Source organism: Symsagittifera roscoffensis, chromosome 2 (assembly GCF_963678635.1).
Source record: "Symsagittifera roscoffensis chromosome 2, txSymRosc1.1, whole genome shotgun sequence".
Classification (NCBI taxonomy): Eukaryota; Metazoa; Xenacoelomorpha; order Acoela; family Convolutidae; genus Symsagittifera; species Symsagittifera roscoffensis.
Window position 1 is genome coordinate 1949450 of NC_087063.1, and position 12660 is coordinate 1962109.

At 37.7% G+C, this 12660-nt stretch overlaps 2 protein-coding genes across 2 annotated transcripts; both read left to right on the top strand.

The window, feature by feature from the left end:
* The first annotated feature begins 7881 nt into the window (after window positions 1-7881).
* LOC134838938 (uncharacterized) lies at window positions 7882-9894 on the top strand. The gene has a single exon (XM_063854298.1). The coding sequence runs from the start codon at window positions 7882-7884 to the stop codon at window positions 9892-9894; it is 2013 nt and encodes a 670-aa protein (XP_063710368.1).
* Window positions 9895-10848: 954 nt separating this feature from the next.
* On the top strand, window positions 10849-12660 carry LOC134838940 (uncharacterized). The gene has a single exon (XM_063854303.1). The coding sequence runs from the start codon at window positions 10849-10851 to the stop codon at window positions 12658-12660; it is 1812 nt and encodes a 603-aa protein (XP_063710373.1).

Here is a 12660-nt window from a genome sequence, read left to right on the forward strand (position 1 = left end):
TCAGAAATCGGAGATAGACGGTTCTGCTAACCACTCGGACACGTGACCTCATAGGTTCAATTACTTTTAGCATTATAATGCAAGGCAACACTTGTTATAACTAGAGCTAATTTGAATTGTATTGCTACAGGCATTTTAAGAAAATCCTTACTATATTCAAACTTTTCATAAAGAACATTTGACCACAAATTCAAATAAAATATAAAACATTTGAGGTCAGATATAAAGCATTTTTTGGTACCGGATTCAAAATAATGAATGAGCCCAACTTTCTAACAAAAGCAATTTTCCTTTGTTATAGCATATTTTTCCTGATTATTGTTAGTAGTTAAGGTTTATAAAAGAGGGAAAGCAAAGAGTATTTTTGACCCTAAGTTTGCCATCACTTTGTGGGATCGATTTTACGTAGATGTTGAAAATGTGGCTAGAAAAATCATTATAAAAATTGATAACGAGTGGATTACATTAGCTTGTCTTTCATCACTCAACAATCAAAGCAAACAAATTTCATTCGAAAAAAAATCACTTAAAGTTTATGCAAATATTTAAATCTTTTATAAAATTGGTTATAATTGATGCCAAATAGATCAAAAATTTTTTTAAAAGCCTTCAAATTATTTTTTCGACCAGAGCATTTTTTTGCAGATGCAAAGTGTGTTAATGACGACTACTAAGCTTGATCTCCTAATAATTTTCTCTACTCTAATGCATTATGGTTCTTCGAAAAACATTTGGTTAGAAAAAAAATCAGAAATAAAACTTTTTTGTTGACTATTGAAAATTTTACAAAATAACGCTAGGCTTAATTATCTGATTTGAATTGACTATTTTTTTTGTTTACTAAATTAAATTGTGCCCAATTCATCATTTGGATATGGATAGAATATTTTTGGTGAACTAATGATAAATTTCTAGCTCAATTTTCTGTTTGTATTGCTTAAATCGTTTTCGCGGCCTGGTATAACAATATTGCGGCCAAAACCAGATTGGTATTGGTCAGTTGCAGAGTTTGATTAAACGATATTCACAAATTAAAATCCTTTTACATAATTTCGCGCTCAAAATTTGATTTTCGAATTAGAAACTTTTATGAACTTTTCAAGCAATAACGTCTCAAAATTAGATTTTTATTCATCTTATTTTAACTTTATCCTTAGCATTCGACCAAAAATTGATTCAACTTTAGCATTTGCATAATGTAATTTTTATTGTTCCGACTATTTGAAAGACGCTGCTATTTGATTTTTGTATACGTGTGTTCCACGCAAAATCAGGTATGATAAACAACCATCGGAGTGGACCAAGTTATATTTCATATAAAAACCCTTTCATTTCTGATTCAAACGACAAAAAAAACTTACAAATTTTTCTGTAATAAGAAAAATCGGTTTGAATTTTCTGATTTTTGATTCAATATCTAGCTAATAAGGTCAGCGAACAGGCTTTTTTGAACTCCGTGAAAGCGTAATTTTAAAATAACAAAGTTAGTTTTTGGAGTTTTTAGGGCATTTTGGCAATCAAAACTTTCAAAACTTTAAAAACTTCTGCAAAAATTAGAAAAAAAAATTATGAAAATTTTAATTTTTCGTTACAATTGTTTTTTTTCAATCTTGTTCTACAAAAACTATTTTTCAATTGACTTAATCGCTATGACTGTCGAATATATATATATATATATATATATATATATATATATATATATATATATATATATATATATATTCATTCAGATCTTTCTATTACACCTCACAAAAAAAGTGATAATAGTTTTTGAAAATATGTTGGATTTTGTTAGGACTACGTTCGGAATATTCTGGGCTATTTCCACAGTAACCGGCTATACTTGTTTTGTTTGAAATTATTAAAAAATATGGACAAAAGGGTTTCATTGTTTTGTTTTTTAACTGCTGTCCAGCATAAATAAGAAACCTAAAATCATCAGTCGCACAAAATTGTGCTCAATGTAGATTTAAGCAGGTTCGTTATACAATTCCATATTATTTTTTTCTGATGTCTCTCTTACACTGAAAGTTTCATCCTTCAATTAGTCAAACTTTTTTCAAAATCTGATTTAAAAACTGATATTTTTAAATCAATGTTTATTTTTTGCTCTGAAATAACTTCAGAAGTTTCTGGCAAAAATGTTGTGCTCTAAATCTAATTTATTTCAATCATTTCATAAATTTTTTCATAACTTGAGCTTTAAATAAGATTCTTAGGTGCATTTTTAAAAGGTACTGATAAACAAAATGAAAAACTTTTAGTTCTCCCAGATGTCAAGCTTCAATTACTCTCTGTTCCGGAAGGCAAAAAAAAGATTCTATTTATTTGAAATTGACTTCATGGCCCTAAAATTTAATTTTCTTAGCCATAAAATTTAATTGGACTAGATTTTGCCAAAACTTAAGGTTTTTCAGCATCCTGCTGAAATGCGTGTATATCAACCTTCCTCGAATTTCTGTCAGATTGTTTTCTTGATTACAAGTGAAAACCATTTTTTGTACCTACTTCAACTTCAAAACATCTTTCCTCATTAATCAATTTTTATAATTAAAAGAATTTCACTAAAAACAATTAGAACATAATTTAACCATAATTTTACCAATGTGTTTGATTTTCAAATAAGAAGTTAGTTTTCTTTTTAAAATTTTCCAGATTTTGTAGGGACTTTGAAAGCCGCAACGCTGTCTATTCCATTCTCGAAAATCATAGTCACAACCACGCTCTTCCTTGTGAAATTCTGAACATAAAATCTAGTAAAGGGTAGGCTGAAAAATTCTTTATTGTTTAAAAATATTAAATTTTGGTCGTGAACAACTACATACTGTTGAATAAGTCAAAACCTATGATTGCTCAAGTATAAGTTGCCAAAAATGGTCAAAATACCAAATATGGATGCAAACATTATATCGGGATTGCCTCCATATAGAGACTTTAAAAATTGAACAAGAAGTCACAACAAAAAATGTTTGTTCCAATTTTGTAAAGCTTGCCAAAAATCTGCAACTGGTCTGAAAAAATAAGAGAAGAAGCAATACTCGAAAATACAAGTTTCAGTTTTTAAGGCGCCAAAAAACTGGGGCAAAATTTTGAATGTCTGGGCTGCCCCGCAATTGTTATCAAATAGTTATCCCCAAATCAAATTTTTCAAAAGCAAAAAGGATTTGGAAAAAATAGTTCATTTATTTAATGCGACGGATTAGGTTGCCTCAATTCATTTTGGAACAAAATGGTTAAGCGGGATAGTTCGCCGCGCATAAATAAATCGCATAAAAATTTCGGCATGAAGATTTTCCCTTCGCGCATAATTTAGTTCAGAGCAAAGCCAATCTGGCTTATCTTCACAATCCCAGAACTTTGCATGAAACGATCGGAGGTTAAAAAAGTTTTCAAATTTTGATTTAAGTATTCAATATCTTCAATGGCAATTATTTTAAAAAAAACTATTCTTCGGATCGCCAAAAAATTGAGTGAACAAAATCAAGTTGGCTCGTATATCAGGCCTGAAAATTGAAAGCCCTGAAAATTCCGACTGCCCCTTGATGAAAATCGAATAGTTTTTTTTCGGAAATGAAAATCCTAAAAAAGTATAAATTTTGGACAATATCAAAAATAAAGTGAAAAAATTTGAGTCGTACGAAGTTAATACGACCGACTAGCAAGCCTTACTTCAATTTGGAATAAATTAGTTACGTTTCTAGCATTATGAATGCGATCTTTAAAGAGCGCATAAATGAGTCCAGAGCATGGTCAAATTGGCTATTTTCGAACTATGAGAACTTTGAAAAAAATTTTTGGAGGCAAATATTCTTTTGCATTTGACTTCAGAGGGTCGATATTTTCAATGGCGTATAAAATTTTTTGTTGAAATTTATAACTTTGTTCGGCGAAAACTGACTACAAAAAAACTGAACATAAAACAACCCAAGTTTTTGTTACATTATACAAAACATGGCCTAATTTCAGCTCCAAGCAATGGTATTTTTGTCAATATAACTCGCAGACCAAAGTCATAAAAAGAAATCGGTGAAAAATGCCAAGAAAATTAAACCAGGCTCTGAGTCAAATGCAGTTGTATTCAAAAATTCACCGCATTAGTTCGAGCGAGCTCGGACTTGCTTGATATTTGTTCAAAACTCGAGAAAATCAGAATTCCGTACAAAAGCAGATCTAGTAACTTATCAAGGGGCGGATGCCTTAAAAAACACATTACGAAGCATAACTGTGCTCTGGATAGGCTCACAATTTTGTATCTGAATGATTCTGGTTTCCAGAGACAAGCCTTTAAATATGTTCCACATATGAGTGGGTTCCATTTACAAAAGTTACCGTGGATTCCGCGTACAAATAATTGTAACGTAAATTTTGTCAGCTTTTTTAGATTTGCTGCGGAGTCCGCGACGAGCAAATAAAGTTTGTTGTTCCGGACTCCTCAAAAGTAAGAGGATTCCGCAAATGTAAGTGGATTCCGCTAACAATTTGAGGAATCAGCTTACAATTTGCAGATTCCACTTACAGTTGCGGATTCCACGGTAGTTTAAATTATGTTTTTGGCATGTTGCGGATACTGCTTACAATTCACGAAATGCACGTTTGGCCACGTAATGCATGATAAATGTGTCAAAATTTTTTAGTTCATTCAAATTGATTTTCCCAGTTCTTCCGAATCACTATTAGAACACTGTTTTGACCATACTGTTCGAGCCACAGGCAATATTTTGAAAACAAAAACAAACCAGAAAATCTTTTTGAGCACGTTTTTGAGCGGCGCAATTTTTTGCCGCACGCTTTGACCTCAACTTTTTATATATTGAGGCCAGAGGTACTTTTATAACAACTTAATATCGCGGTCAGCCAAATATAAATATCTTCAAAGAATGCCAAAAAGGGGGGACCCTTTTGGTCGTGAGGGGGACACTTTTGGTCGTCAGGGTGTCGAACCCCTGATGGAGGTGTCGTTCGCCCTGGCCGCTACTCTCTAAATCCGCTACTGATAACAAAAAAATCAGAAAGCTGACAAAGATGAGTCTGGATAGCAAAAAATTAGTTAGTTATTGAGAGCTTTTTTCTAAGTTTAAAGCTAAAACATGCCTAAAACTTTTTCAAGAGGGCTATATCACGAACTCAATTAAGAGTCTTTGAACCTCAACAATTTTTCCAGAACAACTTCAACTGTCCAATGTTACAAAGGAAGATTTTGGTGTCTTTTTTGAAACAATACAACTTAGTTTCAGTTTAATTGAACATTTTTCCAATAACAAACTTAGTAGTGAGGTTGCAATTTAAAGCCTCTTAGGCTTCAATCGTCAAATTAAGGCCGCTTATTCTTCTTCAATAGATGCAGGAAGCAATTTACTTCATTAACATAACTTTCTATGAATTCAATTGTGTTGCTAACCACAACTACTTATCGACTTACTCTATAAGTTGGTTGCGATAACTGATAGGAACATTATACTTCATATGATAGCTTTTGGAACTAAACAGCTGGTATTGCTACGATCAGGTTAATTTGGTTATTTCAGTTTGTCTAATTACTAGAATCAAGCCTTTCAAATTCTGTTTTTACAGTCGACAAGTTGAATTTTTGCAGTCAAAAATTTGCAGTCGTGAAAATTACTCAATTTTTTTTCGAGAAAGTCGAAACAAAAGTCGAGCAGAGCACAGAAGAAACCTAAATTGTGTGCAGCCTGTTTTTTGTCCTTCTTTTTTTTTTCTATTGATCAAATTTTGAATTGAAAACTTTGGAGAAAAAACCTCGGCAAAAAATTTCAGCCGCACTCATTTGAGAATAGTTGTTTGCCGCAAACTAGAGGGCTCAGTTAGACTTGTGAAGATATTGTGATCTACGAGCTACAAGAGGATACATTATTTTTTGTTATCAAGAATAAATCTGAAATCAAGCATTTTTTAAATATCATTTTGTTGATCAGCAAATCTACCTTATTTTTTTTGTCGCACATCAGTAATTTTTTTAAATTTTTTGAGGCGAAAATCACCTTCAAAATAAATTACCCTGAGGAAAGTGCATTTTTATTCTAGGCCGAATCAAGTCGCGCGCAGCCGAAGCTGAGTTCGAGCACAATCGAATAAAAGATCGGGGCGTAATGACTTTTTGTTCCAACTTTCGAAGAAAACGGCATATATTTTCTCGGAGTGGTTTTTTTATTCAGTCAATTTTTGCCGATCGAAACAATAATTTTCAAAGAAAATGATACAACTAAAGAAGATCAAAGAGAACGTTCTTTTGCGGAATCCGCTTACAAATCACAAACCGCGCACGCAGTTTGGCCTTGTAATGCTTTTAATGATTACCTGCTGTTCGTTCTTATTTTTGTTTTCTCGAATTTGATCAATGAATCAATTACTCACTACTAACGAGGAACATCCTGTTATCCATAATGGCGATATTTTTGCTGTTTTATTTATCAATTTTAATGTACTAAAGCAGTGAAACATCTTAAATGATTTATCTTCTTTCGCTGTGAGAAAACTAGCTGTTATATGCCAATTTGACAATTGACAACCATCTTAGATGACTTCAACTTTTCACATGCAATCAGGAAAACTCCGGGAAAGAAATTGAAAACCAAAACTCAAAAAATTACAAAACTGAATTACCAAACACGTGCAACCAACTAATTTATAATCAAATCAAAATTCAAAGCAAGAAAGACTCAAGTACATCGTGTAAATTAGAAACGATTACATTTTCGTTTTCTATATGGCACTCATCTAAATTGCCAGAAACCACACCCTTGCTCTACCCCCTGACCAGGCTGGAAGCACAGTTTGTCTTTAGTGCCAACCAAGGATTACTCGTTTTGCAGTTGCTTAAGATTAAAAAAAATTGGTTTAACAATTTGGACCCCCATAGCTGAACTTTGGTATAGGGACGTTAACTTTACGTTTGGTTTATATTACTTTCCGCCTGTTTAGGTATCAGAACGATTTACTATCAAGCATTTGTAACTTTTAATTGCTTATTTTATTTCGTTATACTTATTTGAAAATATTTTTACCGCACCATTGTTCTTTTGCTTCGTTCCTTTTAAAGTTTAGGTCTAGCTACCTAGGACAGGAACTAACAAAGTAGGTCAAAACTACGACTGGATAAAACATCTATAACAACTGCAACGATCAACTACGACAAACTAGCCATGTCCAACAAAACCACTCTCCCCAGAAAAATCGTCTCATCGCCCAACTAGAGCGCCTCTTCAGACGAGTACGAAAAGCCATCAATGACATCAATACAAACTACAACATAGCTGACTCAGAAACCGAGATGAAGAAAATTCTCAGCAATTTGGAAGACGCCACTACGTACCTTGTAGACCACCCGACTGAGCACGCCACTGCGGAGCATCTCATCAACCGCTTCACTGATATACAAGACAAACACGACGACATCATGGATGAATTTAGACAGATGCTACAAAAAAATACAGCAGAGACAACTCCACAACAGCAGAACACTAATGCCACCACAGTTCAAGCCCCCCACACAGTTGATTCAGTGCAACAACAGACAATACTAGATCGGGACTCTAGCCAGACGTCAACATTATCCAACAGCAGCCATCAGCCCGAATCATGAGTTCAGCAAACAGTAGAGGACCAAAACTTTTCAGATAGCCGAGATACTCCGCAGCAAGCCCCCCAGACAGGTTTCGAAATGGACAGACCACCACTTCAACGAACAGAACACGACACGACCAACGCAAACCTCAGCTTCAACATAGTTACAGAACAGCAGTTCATTCCAGCAGCAGTATCTCAGACATCAAGTATCGGACAGTCACGAGCAAACTACAGTCTTATGACTAGGCCCCAAAAGTAAAAATCGAGCCTTTCGACGGAAACCCTAGGAAGTGGAGCATGTGGTTCGGACTCTTTGAAGCAACATTCCACAATAAAGCCATCTCGGACGCCGAAAAGATGACTCATCTGCAGACTTTAACGACTGGAAAAGCAAATCAAGCTATTTGTGGCTACTCCTGCAATAGCACTATGTACAACGCTGCCCTCCACGAACTAAGACGACAATATGGACGACCCGACATCATCATCAATGACTTCGTCAACAGACTACAGAGCTTCAAGCAACCATCAACTCATCGCAGGGATTCGTATATGGAATTTTCCACATTCATCAGTAACCTGGTGGAAACATTTCGGACGCTTGGGTTCAAAGACGATTTAAACTCTACAATATACGTTCAATTTGCCGTCAGCAAATTGCAACACCATCAGCAGCTTCAGTGGACACAGTACATCACCGCCCAGAACATCGACCAGCCTAATCTTATCGCCTTCAACGACTGGATCAGACAGTTTACAATAGCATGCAATCACTTACCACCTATGCAACCGCAGCAAATGACACTGGACTTGAACGATCGACAACAAATAGCCCCAAGAATTCGACACGCCAACGGATCTCGACCATCAAGCAACCAGCCTTCACAGAAGACTTCTCAAAATTGGAGTGCGAATACCCGACCCCCATGTCCTTTCGACGGACAAACTCACCACCCAGCATACTGCAGAATGTATCAGAATTCACCTTTGGAAGAGAATAAGAGACTCGTTTCTGTAAAGAAACTTTGTTTCAACTGCCTTGGCCAACATCAAGTAAAAGACTGCCCATCAAAGCACACATGCAGCAAATGCAATCAGCATCATCACACAACTCTACACGACGAACAACGAACACAAAGAACAGCGAAGTTTAATCCAAACCAGCGACCGAATCAAGTCAACCATCTTGCCAGCCAAAAGAAGATATCAAGAATCAACAGCTCACTGCTGCTACTTTTACCAGTAACATTACGATACCGCAACATATACCTTAATGTATACGCTTTTCTTGATACAGGAAGTACAAATAGCTACATATCGCAACCGACAGCAGCATATCTTCAACTGGAGGAAACTAACCATCAGGAACAACTGCTCATTGGAGGTTTCTTCAACTCGCAAACGATAGAGGCTAAGACAGTGGATATTACAGTTCATTCATTTGGAAATAACACTTTAGCGTTTGAACTAACTAATGTTTTAATCAAAGAGAACATCAACTTGAATGCAGCCGAGCCCGAAAAATTGAACGACATCTGCAGCCAATACGACCACCTTAAGGATATATGTTTTCCGGACTTCAGCAACAACGACGTAGCCCTAGTGATTGGAACGGACAATATTGACATCATCAGCCCGAAGACCATCATCAAAGGAAATCAAAATGTTCCTCGAGCAGTCCTTACAGCCCTAGGATGGACAATAGCAGGACCGAACAACGACATTGGATACTTCTCAAGCCACCAAGCAACAGCCACCCCAATACAGATATCAACTGACGACACACAAATCTCGGATCTTCTCGCCTCATTCTGGCGAATGAAAACCTATGCCACATCACCTGAAATAACGATGTCATCGGACGAAAGACACGCTATGAAAACACTTCGGAAAACCATATCATTATACGACAACCGCTATCAACTTGGACTTCTGTGGAAACCAAATGCAAATCTTCCCAACAACTATAAAGCAGCAATTGCCCAATACAACCGGATGAAAATACAACTTAACAAGAATTCAGAAAAGTTGGCTCTCTATCAGAATACAATTGACCAGAATCTCAGCAAGCACTACATATGGAAATTAGAGCCAGACGAAATACCTTCGACAGTATGGATTTTACCTGAACATGGCGTAATCAACCCAAACAAGCCAGGGAAACTTCGCCGTGTTTCCAATGCCAAATCCAAATTTAAAGGAGTTTGTCTGAATGATATGCTTCTCACTCGACCTGACTTGATCTGCAATCTACTAGGAGTAATTACCCGATTTTGCGTGGGGAAAGCAACCCATCATTGCCGACATTGAAGGGATGTATATGCAGGTTTCTGTTAACCCTGAAGACAGAAAATTTCTTCGTTTCCTCTGGGGAGCGGAAGAACCCGAATTTTTTGAGTACACTCGATTCGTCTTTGGAGCCAAATGTTCTCCTACTTGTGCAATTTACGCATTAAGAACTTGCGCAGACGACAATGCTGAAAGCCATCCCCACATCAAAAAACTTGTCTACGAGAACTTCTCATTGGACGACTTCTTCGAAGCCACCGACGACATCGACACCGCAGTGAAAATCATAGAAGACCATCGACACGTACTACAACAAGGAAGCTTCAACCTGACGAAGTGGATCACTACGGATAATAAAATTCTGCAAACAATACCAGAGGAACATAGATCCATCACTATAGACGAAATCAAGGACCCCAAAATCTTCAAGCGAATTCTCGGAATACGATGGAGAGTAAGTAACGATACACTCAGCTTCACTACTGACAAACTACACGAACTCGCCCAGAAGAAACCTACACAGCGGAACCTACTTCGCGCAGCTTCCTCAATCTTTGACCCAATTGGAATAGCAGCACCTATTACGATTCGACTACGAATAATCCAGCAAGCAATTTGGAGAAAAGGAATGAAGTGGGACGACCAAATTACACGAGAAATGATACCTGAACTGTTCGAGCTTCTCGACGAGAGAAACGATCTACAGACAGTCGAAATACCCCGACACTGTTTTGGATACAGCTACGACAACATCGGGAAATCTGCAGCGCCTTTGTTCTAGGAAAAGCTCGAGTGGCTCCTCTAAAACAACACACAATAACTAAATTGGAACTACAAGCCGCAGTTTTTGGTGCTCGCCTCGCAAAGTTCATTCGCAGAGAACAAAGGATTGACATCAACTCTACGCATATGTGGACAGAGAGCACAACAGCTCTTCAATGGATACAGGGATCTGATAAACGACAACAAATTATTATGGCTCACAGAGTTGCAGAAATTTTAGAAAGCACCCGAGCGAGTCAATGGAATCATTGCCCAGGACCCCTAAACCCAGCAGACGACGGAACCCGTGGAATACCCCTATCAGAATTCAGTAACAAGTCAAGATGGTTCACCGGACCAAAATTCATATGTGAACCAGAATGCAACTGGCCTAAGCTACAGTTAATCGCCGCCAATACGGATACCTTGCAACTCAACGATCAAACTGGACAAATGGATGAAATAGCAACAACCCCAATGCTAGCTTTTCAAGCTTCCACCGAAAAGACAGAACAAAGCTTCATCGATTACAGCAGATTCTCCAAATGGACAAGAATTCTCAGAACAACTGCATACGTGATGCGTGCCGCCAGGATTTTTAAAGATAAAGGACTACAGTCCCGCAACGAAAGCCCGACCACCGAACTGACAAGCAACAACATGATTGCCGCAAAGAATTTTATCTTCAAGCAGACGCAACGCGACTGCTTCAAACCAGAGATCAACGCATTGACACAAAATAAACGAATCAACACAACTAGCAGACTTCGACACCTATCACCATTCCTAGACGAAGACGGACTCTTGCGAGCACGTGGACGCCTCGAGAAATCTCAATTGGACTATTGCATAAAACACCCGATTATCCTTTATGGAAACCACCCAGCAGTTCACCTCTTTATAGGACAAACCCACAAAGACAACCAGCATGTGCCACGCCAGCACTTGAAAAATATTCTTCAAAACGAGTATTGGATACTCTGTGTTCGCGCACACATTGACAAGATCATAAAAAACTGTTACGACTGCCGACGACAACAGGCAACTGGACTACAGCCGGAACTTGCGCCCCTACCCGTCTTCAGATTTCCAGAAAAAAAACCCTTTCCGTTTCAACAAACAAGATTAGATCTCTTTGGACCGTTTGCTTCGAAAACCGCAGGAAACTACAACAAACGCTACGGCGTTATAATGACTTGCCTAACAACACGAGCCGTACATCTTGCGATGTGCCAGGACCAGTCAGCCGACGCCTTCATCAATACCTTACGACGATTCTTCGCTCGCAGAGGACAACTAGCCAAAATTGTTTCTGATAATGGTACAAATTTCACCGCAGCCGAAAAAGAACTCAACAGAAACTTCGACGCCGATGTTACACGACAATTCTACGTCAACCATCAGATTGAATGGACCTTCAACCCTGCCTATGCTCCTCATTTCGGAGGTGTATGGGAGCGACTCATAAGATCAGTCAAAGACTCGTTCTATGCCATCATAGGAAGCCAGATTCTAAAAGACGACATATTCAACAGCGTTCATTGCGAAGTTGAACACTTCATGAACGCAAGACCCATCACTACAGTTTCATCATTGCCCGATGATGTTGAAGCCCTCACCCCAAATCATTTTCTTCTCGGGAGAGCGCATGCCACTATGCCACCTCTACAAACCCAACAACCCTCAACACTCAGTCGACAATGGAAATTCGCCCAACAACTCGCAACCTATATTTGGAAACGCTTGATGAAGGAGTTTATCCCAACACTACTGCCAAGACAACGATGGACAAAGAAGACGCCGCCTATCAAAATAGGAGAAAAGGTCTGGATTCTTCAGGATATGACGCCACGAGGACTCTGGCCAATTGGAAGGATCACAGGAAACGAACCAACCGATGATGATCAGATCCGCGTTTACTTCGTCAAAATAAGAGACAAAATTGCGTCAATACCAGCCATTAGACTAGCACCTGTTAGTCCGGATTATTGCAATCAACCAGCAAACGAAGATTCACGACAATGA